The sequence below is a fragment of the Rhopalosiphum maidis genome, chromosome 2 (genome assembly GCF_003676215.2).
Source record: "Rhopalosiphum maidis isolate BTI-1 chromosome 2, ASM367621v3, whole genome shotgun sequence".
In the NCBI taxonomy this organism is placed as follows: domain Eukaryota; kingdom Metazoa; phylum Arthropoda; class Insecta; order Hemiptera; family Aphididae; genus Rhopalosiphum; species Rhopalosiphum maidis.
The window spans coordinates 38509466-38527400 of NC_040878.1; the positions used below are offsets into that span (position 1 = coordinate 38509466).

At 25.3% G+C, this 17935-nt stretch overlaps 1 protein-coding gene across 1 annotated transcript; it reads left to right on the plus strand.

Moving 5' to 3' along the window:
• The first annotated feature begins 1898 nt into the window (after positions 1-1898).
• LOC113551502 lies at positions 1899-14475 on the plus strand. The gene is made up of 4 exons (XM_026953771.1): positions 1899-2361; positions 4774-5698; positions 13643-14071; positions 14222-14475. The coding sequence occupies exons 2-4, from the start codon at positions 4781-4783 to the stop codon at positions 14348-14350; spliced, it is 1476 nt and encodes a 491-aa protein (XP_026809572.1). The 5' UTR covers positions 1899-2361; positions 4774-4780; the 3' UTR covers positions 14351-14475.
• Positions 14476-17935: the final 3460 nt, after the last annotated feature.

The window sequence follows — 17935 nt, forward strand, 5'->3', positions numbered from 1 at the left end:
TATTATCATTATTATAGACTTTGATACCTATATAGCATTATAGCATATGCCATATACTAAGCCACTAAGGCAGGCACATTTATAAAATAAACATTTTTTTTTTTTTTTGGGGGGGGTTACAAAATATAGTAATACAAATTGTACCGCAACATAATAAAACAATTTCTTCCTTGTTATTCGAAATTATTTCGGATGATGGGGAAGTGAATCCCCTGTATACTATAAATCAAGGAATGGCAGACATCTCCGGCTATTTTCGACATAATAGGGCATTCCCCTCCGTATATTTTTCAATTTTTGATACGGACATTTTCCTCTCATATTAAAAAACTATAATATTTCCTCCTTATTTATGAAATATATATATGATTTGTAGAACAAATAATATAAGTAAAGGTTTCAATAACAAATTTAAAAGCTTAATAAGAATTTAACACCCAAATATTTAGATGTTGATTATTGAAGTACTTCAGAGATCAAATTCGGTAGGACGACGGGACGGTAGCAATAGTAAATATTAAATTGTTAAATATGCAAACTGGTATGGTCAAATGACGATTATACAAAAAAAAAGGCTTAAAATTATGTGTTTATATAGGGATAAGTAAAGAATCGGACATTAAAGAGTTATTACAAAATGTTTCATATCTATGTTACGCAATTTCTAGTTATTTTTTTATTATTTTGATTTGTATTATAATTACTACTACTATTATTATGTATTTCAAATTAATTAATAATGTAAAAATGTAAATAATTAAATTTTATACACATAAATAAAAATAAAAATAATAATTGCATATATTTTATTATATTAATATAATATAATTAATAATTATATAGGTATATTAAAATAAAAATATGGGGGGGGAAATGTCCACATCAAAATATTTACGGGGGGGAATGTCTTACTATGCCGAAAATAGCCGGGTGGAAGATGTCCACTTGACCACTTACCCAAATCAAGTACATAGATTAATATACAGTATACCATTAGAAGTCATAAATCCCATATAATATGTTGTTTGGTGGTTTGTGTTTGACAGACCACTCTAAAGTCCGGAACACGATACATATATTAAATAAATAAATATTCATATATTATATATTTATATGTATGCCAAAAGTAATATCTACTATCTAGTACAATAGTTCAATAGTATACATATAAACGTTATTATAGGTGTAAACGTTCAAATAATAAATAAATCATAAATATGACATTGTATAGTCTATAATAAAATATAAATCCTTTATTGTGATTTAGATTAATAATAATGACTCATCACTCATTGGTACAGAATGTCGTTTTTATGAGCGATAATAAAAGTAATTATGTAATATACCTATCAATTATTATTATACTTAACTTATTTAAGTATAACAGCCGGAAAGGTATTGTTTATATTTATAATAATATAATATTGTTGTAACTGTAGTTGCACATATTTCGAAGTATTATGAATATTATAATTGTCTTTTCCGTAAAGGTACCTACTATTTCCACTGGAATATTACAGTAAATAATAATCTGTTATTTAAAATAGAAACCGAGAGGATAATATTATGTTATAATAATATATATTATTATTAAATAATTTATAATAATTATACAGTCATCACGAGTTATATTTAAAACCTTTTTTACGAGTCGAGTCGGATAGTCGAGTACCCCGATAGTAACCTAACTAGCCCTAGGCTCTAACTGTGCCGAGGCGAATTGTGCAAATTGCACATTGATAAAGCGGCTTAAAAGATATTTCTTTATCTATGTTTTTGCGGCGTTTGAACGTTTCCCTTTCCTGGAACGTCGTGACAAAGGGCGATATCGTCTTCATTTAGATCGAACGTGTGCGCGCGCAATATTGCTACTCACTAAACAGACCGGCGCGATCAGGGACGGTGCGCGTTTTATTGGCAATCGTCGACGATAGTAGCATAGAATAAAGATTAGAGTACGACTATAGAACGACCACGCACGACAGTCGTCCGGTCGTCATACATCACTATTTAAATCAGTCGCGTCTCACTGCTCGTTCGGGTTTATCGTTTCTACAGTTTTGCGGCGTCGAGCGTAGTTCCCGCGATCCGACGACTAAATTATTATTACTATTATTACATTGTACTCGGTGTAGGTAAAATACCGTTTATAATTTTTAATCGCGTCGTTTACTCATTTACCTTGGTCGTACGCAGTTTTCTTTAGTCATGTTTTGCTAGCTATTTTCGTTTGGTTTCTGTTTTATTGCCCGCCGTGTTTTGTATTCGTTACGTCATATTATTTCGGAAGAGGTATCTTGATCCGAATTCACGTCGATCTCCATCATTAGCCTGCATAGCATCCAGTGAAATAAAATACAGGTAATTGGGGTTCGGAGCAGAGTCCGCCGCTTAGTCGAGACACGGTAGACGGTGGGTAGTGACTAATGTGGCAAGATACACTTAGGAAGATATACCTTCCTATAAAATATGTAATAATATATTATACTTAATTACATCTACGTAAACAGTCCTACTATAATTTTATAATTTATAAATAATATAATAAGATATTTTTTTATAATTTTGACCTTTTTTCTGAATAATATTGTTATATCTTATACAGCTGTTATCCTTGCCTACACTGTACTTTCAGTATAATATAATAGGTACATTGGTTTTTTAATAATTATTTTGAAGTTCAACTTTTTTGAAAATATTATTTTTACAAATTTCATGTTATTGTTTAACATTTTCTAAAAAAAATTTATTGTTACAATTTTCATTATTACCTAAGATTTTTTTATTATCAATGTATCAAAATATAGTTTTAATTTTATTTTCTGAGTACTTTGATACTTATAAATAGAATTTTAAACTTGTAGTTATACCTAATTAATTTGATTAATTATTAAATTATAAATATTATAATTAAATGAAATTGAATAATGGACTAATATTTTGCAAGACGCCACTTTATTCCACTCATCTAAACTTTAAAAAAATACTAACTACTCACTTGAAGATCAATTTTAATATTTGTTGTACCTTTCAGAATTCTTTGTAATATTAAATTTAAAATGTATGTTATCATTCAAAAAAATAAAATATAAAAAAAATTGTTTATAATAGGATAATTATTGTACAGAATTAGATAGTGTACATATTGCTCAGGGAGGGCCAGGAGGGTCCTATACAATTCTAAACAAAAAATATACTATACTAATATACTATTGACTATCATAAACACGTATACAAATATGTAGATAGAGGTATGACGGTATGTACCTGCTATAGTGTTATCTATATTATGTATATTATGAAGAATCTATAATAATAAATTAATAAAATATATACTATGACTGGGTGTTAAATTTTATTATATTTAAAAGATTAATTGCGCAGCACACATTTCTAAATGGATTATGGAAATACAAAAAATAATAAGAAAAATTAAAACTAAGGCCCCCCTAAAGTCTCTGGAGGTTATTTTATACTTATTTAACTAGAAATAATGTGTATACTTATATATTTATCATGTACCCAAGTTGATGTATAAAATAACTAAAAAAGCAAATTTACTTTTAATGCAAGCTTGTCAATGTTTTTAAAATGTTTAATATGGGTAATTTAAAATTTAAAAAAAAATCAAGGGAAACTTTATATTGTGATTTATTAGTTTCCCACTAATTAAATATGAAAGTTAATTTTATTAAAGAGTGATGTATCCCATTAAGGGGATAACTTTTTTGAAATATATGTCATTTTATATATTATGTAGGTACTTACTTGAGTTATATTATTAAACAATTATTAAATATCTAGATAATCATGTTGTTTACTATCAACATTTTATTTTTACTATTACTACAATGGGATAAAATTGTTTCAGGGTCTTTGAACAAAATTAGTTTTGAGTTTTGGCTACTGTTAATAGAATACACAGTTAAATAAGACGTCATAAAATAACCACGCTATCTTTCAATTTAGTACCTAATAATGAAAATAACAATTGTCAGTTGAACAGTTTATTAATATAAATTGTTGAAGTATTTTTTATAATGCCAATTAGGTAATAAACGAGATATTAAACTAAATGGCACTACTCTATAATATTTGTTTATTTTTTTTATTTTAAATTAAGATCAAAATGTCTAAACTACATACCTATACATAGAAAATGTAACATCAAAGTAATAAATGTCATACTGTTTTTATAATTAATAATGTCATTTATATTTTGTTCTATATACTCGTATCATTATTAGGAGCGATATCTGTATAGTTTTAGTAGCTTACCACTATTCTAAAATTAATTATTTATTGCTATCAAGTAAATAATTTTTTCCAGATTAGAGCCAAAAGCTATAATTTCTGGTTAATAATATTGTTTTATAAATGTGAATAAAAAAGGCTAAATAAACCTACTAGAATTTAAAAATTTGGTTTAATTTTTAATTTTCTATAGTTCCGTTTAATGGTTATTTTAAGCAATTAGGTTATGAATCTTAACATTATTTAGAAACTTATAATTTTATAGAGGTTAGATACCTATATAGTGATTTTTAAGTTTAAATATTGTTATTTAAGCCAAGTATATTTTAAATCTTAACTAAATTCATATAAGTAGTAGGTAGGTACTTAGGAAATATCCTAGAGAGTAAAAGTTAAAATTTTTCAAAAAAATTATCTTTATTTATTACTAATGTAATATACTGATTATTTTAAATGCTGATGAAAATATTTTATGATATATTATCTTATAATTTTATTCATTTATTTTTTTTAATATAGTTCCACGATGGATTTGGAATTCGACTCTCCTACGGTGTTAATTGAAGATGTCACATTGCCTTCTTTGTTGACCAGTTTTAGTACATCAACTACAAGTTCAGTAGAATTTACATCATCAGAATCAGAGTCAGAAACTACTCGAGTACCCATTACAAAACAAAAAACTTACAAAGGTCCAATAAAATCATATTCATTAGCTGATTTGACGACAATAAAGTCATTCAAACCCCTGATACGAGAAGATTCAGCTATTTATTCTACAGAAACATTAACCAGTGCCATGACTTCTAGAACAGAATCAGGTATTCATAATTCGAATAGTTATCTGACTTCATTAGGTAAAAATAAGAAAAAATATGCACATGTTGAAAGTAAAGTAAAACAATACATTAAGGATATTAAAGACAATGAAGCTAAAAGTAAAGCTACTAGATATAGTTTACAACCTTCATCAAGAAAACAGCAAGTAAATAAATATGTTAATGAAATGATTAAAACTGAAGGTGAAGAAATTATAAATTTAAAAAGCAATTTGAAAAAAATGGAAATTCAATTATTGGAGAAAAATAGACTTATAGAACAACTTCAATACAATTATAAAGTAATGGAAAATAAATATAATTCTGCAACAAATATCATTTTAAAATTGGCTAAACCTAGCAGAGATGTGTTAAAATTTACTGAAAACGAATTAATAGAGCCATTATCCCCGGGTTATAGTATACCACCACCTAAAGAAGTATGGGGCCGTGGTTATAAATTAAAATCATCTAATACGTTATCAGCTATAAGAAAAGAAAACTTAAATCTAGAAAAAGAAAATGGCCTTAAAGTTCGAAAAGTGAAATCAGGAGGTGACTTAATAAATTATTTCAATATTGATGCCTATAAGACACCGAGAGATTCAAGATCTGCTATACAAAAGGTGAGTAATGTTTTATGTCAGATAATTAATAAAGTTTTAAATTATAAGAAAATAAATAGTAGTTTTACTTCAACTAATATTTAAATTTTAAATACTTTCAAAGAATAAATAAGATAAAAGTTTAATACTAAAAATTATATTAAGATGTTTGGTGTTCACCTAAAATATTAATAACAGGTAATTCTAGCTATTTATATTGAAATTTTAGTAAATAAAAGAGGTATTATAAGTTTGATTTGAGAAGGTATGAAGTCGATAAGTTTATGATTTAATTTAAAATTTTAATTCGTGACTAATCATTGCATCTGATGCAATGAAGCAATTAAGCTTTACTCAAAACAATTCTGAGTAAAGCTTTATTCCAACTACGCTTGCTTATAATTTTTAATCTTCTAAAACTGGATAAAATTGAAAAGCAATCTCTTCTAAGTTTAAAGTACCAATTACCAACCAGATAAAATTTCTAGTTGACTTGAAACTTGGAAGGTAGAATTCATTTTTTTCAAAAGCATCTCCATAAACATTCAATATTTTTGCCAACTAGTAATTATTTTTTAATTTTTGTCATTCAAAAATATAAGTACCTAACTCTTAGGGCCGGTATTTCATATTCGACTTAAGCTATAACTTAACCATAAGCTAAGCTTAAATTAAACTAAACCATACCTAATGTGAAGTTTATCTGTCATTTATGTTTTATTTTCTCAATGATAATTATTGTGTTGTGTGATTGTATAAGTAAAAATTGTTTCAAATCTATATTTTGTAGCTATTCAAGTTAAATTAAGTTAAATTAATTAAATTGTGTTGTACTTGTATGTTTTAATTTTCAAAATGAATGAAATTATACTTTACATACCTATCAGATTCATCACTGTCAAGTGACGATGAAGACATTGTTAACTTTATTGAATTATTCAATCGCCCAAGAAAAAAGCGAATTTATAGAAACTGATTAAATCATTTCAGTACCTACATGGATAAGGTTAAATTTTATAATCGGTTTTGTCTATCAAAACATGTTGTAAATGTTAATTGACATTAATTGTGGATAAAATTCAATCTCCTATCAACAGGTATGCTAAAATTAAACAAAATTAAAAACTTAATACAAAGGAAAATTTATTTAGGTATATCTTAACTTTTCCCAGCATGTATTTTTTTGTTTCCAAGTTTGAGTATTAGACTTTTTACTTTTTAATTGGTCTCAATATTTAGTCACAGTAATAAATCAACTTCAGTATATGTGAAGTTTGAACTTCTCTTTTTCAAAATTACTTTCTATATATTTAAAAAAATTAAAATGAAATAAATAATTACATATATTATATTAAACAGTTATTATTTTATTTTCATATTATTTTAGGAATCATTTTAGCCATTATTTGAATAAAATTGATTAAATGGTTAGTTAAAATTTGAAAATTACTAGATAGAAAAAATTATAAAACATTATTCCACGACTGGGAAATTAATTCTTTATCGTTTGCGTATTCGTAGTACCTATTTAAACACATGCACCAGATATCACTTTTGAATGCGAGTCAAATACCAGTCGTTTTAAGTAAGAAACTTAGTACATTCAAAAATTCTTTTCACTACTAGTATTAAACTTTATACCACGATAATTAATCCTAGAAAATTCCCAGGAATTCAACTATTACCTACTTTAGTTTTTTAATGTAATATTATACAACGATACATAATATAATATGAATGTTATATAAACAATATTTATACAAATAGTTGTCTAAAATCTACTTTGATAATATTTATTTTTGGAACAACTATGTAAAATCATGGAAGAAAATTGAAAAAGTATAACTTTGTTAAGGGTAACTCTTAAACTAATTGATATACAGGATACAAATAAAACTGCACTTAAGAACTACACTCAAGTTTAGTAAAGCTATAGCTTAAGTCATATATGAAATACCGGCCCATAGTCTGTAAATTTTATTTTATTTTTTTATTTTAATCTTTGTATAAACAGTAAACAGTTTAATACATTTTGTTTTGTACCAGATTTTAATGATTATAGATTATAATATTATTGTTGGTTTAATACACATTAAATGATAAACTTGCAATGTTTATTTTCTAGTTTATATATTATATATGTAAACATATCCCTAAAAATATTGCTACTTTATGATGCTTATATATATTATATTTTTACTTTATGTGTATACATATTTTAATAGATATTTTAGTGTATATTTCAAAGTTACCCTTAAATCAAGTTTAATATTAAATTCTCAATTCTTTTTTTTCCCTAAAATATGTTGTATCAAACTACACATCTATTGACAATACTTAATAAATATTATTAAATATTATTATACGATGTGAATTAAACACAATTGAACTGGCAAATGTTTTTTTTTTGAAATATATTTATATAAATACAAAAAAAATGTATTCAAAATATTTATTGATATTATATTGGTATATAGTTTATGAGTAGTTTAAGTACTATATATTTAATTGAACTTACCTACACATTTTAAATTTCATACAAATACTTGTAACATAATACATTTGGCTATGTGTCCTTTTGGCAGTCTCCCAGTGGTCTCCATGTCTACTAACTTTTACATAGAATGTGTTTATTTTTAAACATTGAAGACAGCTTTCGAAATGCCACAACTTCTAAAAAAAATATTCTGAAATATACACAATAAAAAAACTTAAGTATTAAATGTTACATCTGTATAAACTTTACTTTATTATTAAATATATTATATATATTTACTTAAATAACTTTTGAAAGTTAAAATATTATAATAAGTGTCTTAGCTAATGCAAATCTTAGATTTGTGTATTGTGTTCATAATTGTATATCCCATAATATATAAACATTTAATATTAATATAATATTTTTAATTTTCTAACGCTTGTATGTTTGGTTAAAAAGTCTTGTATATCTAAAGAAAAAGAAGTGATAATTGTATTAGTATAACAATCATTAACCAATACATATATATTGAATTATATTACGGTAAATTTTATGTTCATAAGAATACAAATTATTTTTATTTCGATAGCTTATATTTAATTTAACAATATACATTATGTAGTCGGCTGAGATTGTTACATAGGCTATCAATACGACTTGCGTACCTTTTTTATACAATAGAAAAAACACGTGTTTGTCATTGTACGTGTTTTTGAAGCCATCTGGTTGCAAGCTGTAAATAACCGGAAACGGATGAAGTCTTTACATCCCTTTTAGTTCGCGCATGAATAAAAATCTCATATGAAATCTAGTTATTTTTGTTCAAAACTGCCACGTGCGTATACCTACGTCCTGTAAACTATTATTTTGTTTTTCAGGAAAAGCAACTAGCAAGATATTAATAAATACACACGTTGTTTATAAAGGACTTACTATACACATCGTGTGCAATATACATTTAGTATTAGTAGATTTTTCTATTAAATATCTGTGTGATTGTATTATTAAATATAACACAATATTATTAAATACAACTAAAGAAATATTTATCAATTATTTAAGTTCAGATTTTGGAACTTAAAAACTTTAAATTGTCCGCACGAAACTTTTGGAGTCTTTACAGTCTTACACATTAGTATTTAAATTTTCGTGCCGTTTAGTAGGTATTAAAAATAAGTATATTTATTTTTACTTTTCAAAACATAATATATAGTAATATGGTATTTTTGTTAAATTTATGTAAAATCAGAATTGTTGACATTTATCTTTAACCATAAATATTTCAGATTCTGAGTTGAGCGATTTGTAGTTTATAATTTCATATTTTATAATGTTTGTTTTATGTGTGTTTTCGTGTAAAGAATAAATATATAAATTTTAAATGTGAGGGTTGTTTTAGGATGTTTAGTTAGTAATTCGTGGTTAAGAGTAAAAAGGTCAGTCATTTTAAAAATTGTTGAAAAAAAAGAGAGTACGGAACTTTAAAAATTAATATTTATAGCGTTTTATTTTATCAAATATTTATTTTAGCATTTTAAAAATATTTTGGTTATTTTTGCTATTTATTTAACATTTAATTTTTCGTGTAAAATTTTTTAAATTTAAATATTGAATACAATCATAAGTTATTAGTACTTAGCTGGTAAAATAGGTATTAAATACTTACTCTCAATTTTTTTTTAAGCGTTCCAAGTTCAAATTTTTACAAAATTCATTAAAATAATAAAAATTGGCAAATTATTTTGTAATTAAAATTTATGAAATTTTCAATAATCATACCTAAGGTTCAACAATGTAGTACAGGGTTCTTGGTTCTTAATATATTAGTTTTACTGGGGTTTTAAAAAAAATAACTTAAAGCTCCGTACCTTTTTTATTGATTCACGTGTAAAATAACGATTTCTCCTCAATTAATTGATTTTTGTTATAACTAAAGTATTTGAAAAATATTAATTGTAAGATTTTGAAACATTTCGCTTTTATTGAAATTATAATATTCTATAAAAATTATGTTTTTAATATATTAATTAACTAAACTATTTTATTATTGACATTTGAAATGTTTGTATTTGTTTTCCTATAAATTTTGATAAAAATAATTATGTTCAATAAAAAAGCTTTAAAATTTAAATGATTATTCCGCATATGTTTTTTATAGACATTTCAAGCTATATTTTAACGAAATAGTATACTAAACGAAAAACAACAACTTTACTTATTTTATTTTAACTAATTCAAAAATTATTCGTAGGGAATCGAAACGTTTCACTTTTATGTATATTATTATTTACTATATACAATACACTATGACATTTTTAGCGTTCAATAATAACTCAAAGTTGTCTCACAGATTTTTAAACGATTTTAGTTATAATATTTATATCATTTCTTTTTTTTCATTTAAGATACTGCATTTTATAGTATTTACTATTTGAAAAATTGTCATTCCATTAAATGCTGAATGCAAAAGAAAGGTTACCTAATCTAACTTCTTGGAGGAGTAAAAACTAAAAATGATTCCATCATCAACTTTTAAAATATTTATTTTTAGTAGAGACTCGAATTATTCAATAAATATTTTACGAGTATTTATCTAAACATGATAATTTTTATAATTTTAGAAATATATCGTTTTTTATTTTTCGATTTAACTATGATAAAATTTTTGTCTGTGAATAAAAATCTTGAAAATCTTATGAAAGGATCCTTAAGTTACATTGGTACACTTGTTTTTATTTACACTACAAAATTGGGAATTAAAATGTCTAAAGTTACTTAAAACATAGTTTTATGTTTAATGTTAATTAAAAAATATTTGTAGAAAATTGAGTATTTTATATTAAAAATTAGGATTTAGTATATACAATGAAATGTTCACAATACTTAAATTAATTTTAAGGGGATTCGATACCGTGATTTTCTGTTTTTGTCTAATGCACGCGCGACATAGGATTTTAGACGGATCCTTTGCCAATCATACTAATTGATCCAATGAAGCGATAAGAATTCTGAAAACAGATTTGAATTTTTCGTCAAGTCTATTTGAAATTGACTTTCTCACAGCTTTGATATTTTCCTCCAAATTTCTAAAAAAATTATGTTAAATAGGAGTAATTAAAAATTGCAGTATTTCAATTTTTGGAGAAGTTAAAATCAAAAACTCAAAAATCTGGGAAAGTCAATTTCAAGTAGACTTGACGACAAATTCAAATCTGTTTTTAGAATTCTTATCGCTTCATTGGATCAATTGGTATGATTGGCAAAGGATCCGTCTAAAATCCTATGTCACGCGTGCGTTAGACAAAAACAGAAAATCCCGGTATCGAATCCCCTTAGGTTATTTTTATCATGAATTTCCTCCTCAGTGTTCCAAAGACCAAAGTATGTTGACTTAAAACATGTTAATAACTGTAATCATAGTAATTTTAATAATGATTATGTATTATAATAGGTATGCGATTTGTTTTTAGCAAAAATTAGTTTAACTTGACAACTAATCTTATTCGTTAGAACACATAATAGTCTAATGCTCAGTATAATTTTTCATCGTATTATGCAATGATTTCTTAATCACAAATATATAGAAAATTACATTATCCTAATAATAGGCTAATATAATATAGGTCTAATATAGGCTATATTCCAATAAGGTGAAATTTGTCTTTTATATCGCAAGTACGTATTCAGGACATATGGGTGTGCACAGGGGCAGCAGGGCGTGCAGCTCTTGCTGCCCCTGGACGGTTTGAATATATTTGTATGGACCGAATTGGTCCAAGCTGGGCCGCCGGTATAATACTGAACAAAAAATAAGTTGGTTATCCAAAAAGTGTATTGAATTATCAAGCTAATATTTTCTGTGTTTTAACTTTAAATAGGTTATGCGTTACAAAAAAACACAGCGACTACAGTCTACCGGGAGGGGGAGGTAAAATATTAACAATACATGCATTAAAAGTACATTATACATTTTATTGTTAATTTGTTTCTACTTTAAAAAATGTTGGGAGGTTTACACACCCCCCCCTTATTACGGGGTTGCTTTACAGTATGTTTTTTGTTGCCTGATTTGAGGGATAAATATAATTTATATGAATAAACATAAATTGTGGCGTTCTCGACCCATATGTGACTAATGAAGTAATGAGTAATGACTATTGTATACATATATATGCCACACGACGTAAAACAAGTCTATAACAATACAAGACTTTTCCAGTTTTTACTATTTTTAAAATATTTACGTATTAGTGATAAATGATAAGGGATTTCATTTTTCGCACAATATTTTATCAATTGGACATTTATTTCATTATTCATTGTTTATTTACCTTGACCATGATAGATGCGTCGTGGTATGGTACACTACGCACACTTCTTGAAGGTACTTAAACTTGAATTGTTTTCTTTTTAAATGTTGAACAGCACTATACCGGGTATTAAATTATGAATTGAATAAAATTTGATCCATATAAATGGTAACATTTTATGGGCAACGAAGTGTACGGGAACAGACTAGTAGACTACTAGACTATAATAATATGTTATATACGATATATCCCAGATGATCATCGCCCACCAATTATCAATATTCAATACCTTTCCCGTAATCTGATTTCAGCACTAACCTCGGAATATTAGCTATATAAAAAACTATATCTAAAATTCTAAATTATTAAGAGGACGTTATACCCGCCTGTGTTGTCTGTTTTACTAATATAGATCCTAGCAAATTTTCGTTCAGCAGAACACATTTTGTGATATTAGCTTTAATATTTACCTATTATCAAATTTAAAGGTAAGAATATCTAGGGCATCTCGTAGACTTTATTGGTATTTTAATTTTTAAGTGAGTTACGAGCATTTTAAAGTTTTAATATTTTACATAACCATAGCTCATTTAAAAATTATGATATTAATAAAAACCTATGAGATGCCCTAAATAATATTCTTACCTTTAAATTTGATAATAGGTAAATTTACTCTAATATTAAAGCTAACATCACAAAATGTGTTTTGCTGAACGAAAATTTGCTATGGTTAAATTATTAAGACAGAACCAAAGGTATAACTTTCTACCTTCACTAAGATAATCTATTGAAATTGTTATAAAAATCTTTATAACCATACCGATCCTTCTTTTTATTGATTGTATAACCTTGATGGCTTAATTTTACTATTATTTTTATAAAATATAAGACCTTTACCTACAGGGTACCAATCTCCGGTTTTTCTACACATTTAATAACAGCTTGTGATCTGTGACATTTTTCATCTATTTAGCTATCCAAAAATGTTATCACAAAGATCTTACTCATTACTTATGCAATTATGTGCTTACCTCATGTCATTTCTTTTTTATTTCACAATCATAAATAATAATACATATAGATTATTATAGGTACTAATAAATATAATTTTAAAAATATTTTTTCACTAAGAAATTATTTGGTACCTATTTAAGTTTTTGCAATTATGTGTTTTAGGTAAAATTGTGGCAAGAATCATTGGCAAGCACTGATGTATCTGAAATGGATACAGATCAAGATGTAGGATTTCCATCACCACATTCATATTCTGTATCATCTAATGATTTATCGTTGAGTTCATTAGAAATTGCACCAGTGATGAATAATAAATATCCCAATAAACATGAATGTCGTAGTGATTCATCTGGTTGTGGTATGTCTTCAACCAGAGTATCTAAAGAAAATACATTAGTTAGCGGTATTAATATATTAATTGATAACAATGAACTTTGCTCTCCCTGTGAAATGGTAAAACTACATTCTTCTACACCTATAAAACATATTGGGCATAATTTATATTCAACTAAAAACAAAAACACAGCTGTATCAAATAAACAAAACGATGAATCACAAAAGCGCCGTTCATCAAAAAAATACAGAAAAACGGTAACTATATTATGACTTAATTTATAAGTAAAATATTGCTTATTGGTAATAATTTTATTGTTTTAAACTGTATGTATAATATAAATAAGTAAATTATTATTTTTTTTATTAACAAAATATTAGGTAATATTTATAACAATTTGATTATAGAAATCTAAAATTGAAGAAAGCCAATGCCCAAATGAAGTCGATGAATTTATGTGTCAATTTAAACATTGTATTGGCGTCATAAATGGTGTAGTCACAAAAATGGAAGAAAGCTTTATGTCACAAAGATAAATTTTTTTTTATTTAAAATTTGTTGTGCCTATTTTTGTACTCCAGTGTTATATAATAATGAATTTAGTTTAAAGGTTTATTAAAGGTTATCATTTATACTTATATATAACTATTTTTATATTGAAGGGTTTCTTATATTATTATAAAAATTGTTTTGTTATGATTTTTGTTTAAATGTTTGTTTTTTTTTTTACATATTGTCATTAAAATAAAATAAAATAATATAATATTTTATTATGTTGTTAGGTATATAACCAAAACTTATATTAGACTGTTAGGCTAGTTATCTTCTCTTAATACAAATTTAATATAATATTACATTAAAAAACTGTATTCCATGAATTACTTTACTATATCTATTTATTTTAAAACATATTGAAGTTCAAAAACTATAATTAAATGTCTTAAATTCTAGACAACCCCCATAATAAATTATACATATATATATACAAATAAAATTTCCCCAGAAAGTACATCACATCATCCATATTATCATGACTTATTAATTGTAGTTCTTATTGAACTTATATGATATATTAATATAAATTATTATAATAATAATATAACAATTATATAACTTTATATGCAAGCTTTTGCCAATTAATAAATTTAAATTTAAATTATTACTGTATGAAAACATTTTTCTAAAAATGCAAGTAATTATTTTGTAAACTAAGGGTAGAGAAACTTTTCGTATTTTGTAACTTATGTTATTAAGTACCTATAATTAAATTCATACATGTATGTATTTATATTGTTTTTTAATTTAAGTTCTATGTCTTTAACAAAATATTAACTCTGTTAATCTAATTATTCTTGTGTTTACTATTTAATTTTTTTTTTTTTTTAAGTGTTAAACCTTATGTTTATTTTTTTTTTATGTTAAGATTTTGTTTATTTTCTCATAACATAATTGTTTGCTAATTTATGTTTAATTATGCAAACAGACATTTTTGACTAATTGAAATAATTGTAACTTTAAGTGCCATATTAGTATCTGTCTATAGGTGTGTTTGATTATTAACGACAAGACTGATTCTACATAAATAAAACACTAATTTATTATTTACAATTTTTATTTATAATTTGTTATATGTTCAAGACAATATATTGATTATTTTCTTTGAACACATGCTCAGCATGCGAAAAAAAATTGTTGTATTCATAATTCATAGCTCACTGATCATCCCATTAATTATAAGTTTATATAAACGGTGACAAATTTAAAGTGGGCACAATATATATCCAAGTTAGGAAAGGGGTCAAAATACTATTAAGTAATGTATAAGTAGTAAAACAATTATATTATTATTATCTCTTTAGCATCAAACTCTTTCTAGAATAACTATTTAACAATTTAATTTCTGTGTTTAAGGATGGACTCTTCTTATAGGCCCAAGGCCTTAGGAGTCACCTAGTTAAATGCCTAACACATACACATTATACAATACTAGCTACCTATTAAATAATTTTTAAAATACTTTAAAAAATTTGTTTGTTATAGTCTTGTGAATTCAAATAGGTATTAAATGTGAGTTATTAGATGTTGCAGCCTGCAGGTTATGGCGATTTAGTACATGCCACGTGCCACCTTTAAATCTAAAATTATTGACCCAGTTGGCTCGCCACTCAAGTCCTGAAAGATTAAACTGTACCTAATAAATAAATATAGTGACTTTAAATTTTAATAACTCATATTTCAATGATTGATTTAATTTTATAAATACATATTTTTTTATTAAAACATCTATGAACAAAAAAATTGTGTGCTAAGTAAATTATTTGTGATTAGATATGTTATTTCCATAGAAATAATAACTAGTATATTCTTTATATTTTTAGACATTTATATAACTATTTTATATAAATTGTACACAAGACTGTATCCAGCAATATATATATTTTAATATGTTATATTATGTAATAAAATATGAAATCTTCTTGGAATCTTATTTCAAGAAAAAATTTGAGGGGTGGGGTCTAAACCCACCTCCTGGCTACGGCCATGATTGTACAGATGTATATACTAGGAGATCCATTTAACATATAACATTCATTAATTTATTTCATAAAATATTAATATTTTTCTTACATAATTTTGTTAAAAAACAAAATTTTCTCTTTTTTAACATCGTTTATTTACTTTTTCAATGATATGATCATATGCATTTTTAATTCCTTATTTCAAATGAAATAATTTTAAGTTTATCAGTGAATGGAAATTGAATTTTGGATCTTGTGAGAAGTACCTATTTAAAGTTTTAAAGATCACAATAAAGTGGTACATGTGGAAGTAATCCATAAAATATTGGCCTACTACTACACTTGTTTGTATTTAATTAATAAACTAAGTATCTACCATAGGCGCAATTTGAGTTTTAAATTTGGGGGAGCTATTATAATTTGCATGTATATACTGGTGTATGCTCTCTGAAATATCTAAAGGTGGAAGGGGATATAAACAAACCATTTTAGGGAGGGTTATGATTTATTTTGAGGGGGCTTAGCCCCCCCTCCAAGCCTCTTAAAATTGGACTTATGATACTTACTTGTCCAAAATTTGATTTATATGGATTGAAATATTCTGCTTTTAAATACAAAATGTATGAAAAAAATAAAAAACACATGTTATCATTCAAAAGAATAAAATACTTAAAAAATAATAACTTTATAATTTATTAACAAAGATTTTTTATAACAACTTAAAATTATGTAAAATAAATATATTCTAAAACACTAGTTTTCTGGAAAAAAAAACTGCTTTTTAATAGAGTGCAATAAAATATTTATTATTATTTTTTTTATTAATTAAAGTTTCCTTGATAAAGTTATCTAAACTTGTATTGTTATTTATATTGTAACAGAATTCTTTGTAAGTAATTAAAATTATTAAAAATAATGTTAGTTTTATATACTTTTTTTACAATAATTAGATACACATAGAATAAAAAATATTATACCTAACTAGTAACTGTACAAAACAATCATTGTCAATTGAACATAAATAATTATAAATAATTATTAAATTACTAAATTAGTATTTACTGCTGGCCGTGCTGGGAGATCCTATATATTCAGTATGTGAATATGCGGTACCTACTTATTTTAACATTTTATAATTTCATCTTTGTTTATTAATATTGAATGATGTATTGTTGGCTAATCGAAGATCTAAGTTTATAGCTTTGAAAATACTTGTTTACATGACTTAAACAGTTAACTTATGTGCTCAGAAGTATAAGAATTTAACACTGTGCTCTAAACATTTAAAAAAAAAGTTTGAAATGTCTCATTCACGACTCATAAATGATTTAAATATACGAGTAAATTTACCATTTACCATTTGGCTATTAGTCTTTAATATTAAAAAATATCTAAGAGCCCGTTACAATCACCCGATGATCAACACTGACAATGTAACAACTGACATCAATCACAAATCACAATCATACTTTAATATAGGTACCTAGTAAGAATCGCGGGCGAAAAGTCCGCTTTAAAAAAAGTTGGACACTTTTTGTCCGGATTCAGTTTTTAGTGTCGGATAAAAAGTCCGAAAATACAAATTATTTTTACAATTAATAT

Bases quoted from the DNA above. Each gene is read 5' to 3' on its own strand.
- LOC113551502 (XM_026953771.1), top strand. From the start codon at position 4,781: ATGGATTTGGAATTCGACTCTCCTACGGTGTTAATTGAAGATGTCACA. The intron at 5,699-13,642 runs GTGAGTAATGTT...TATGTGTTTTAG, and splicing joins CAAGATCTGCTATACAAAAG to GTAAAATTGTGGCAAGAATC. The intron at 14,072-14,221 runs GTAACTATATTA...ATTTGATTATAG, and splicing joins CAAAAAAATACAGAAAAACG to AAATCTAAAATTGAAGAAAG.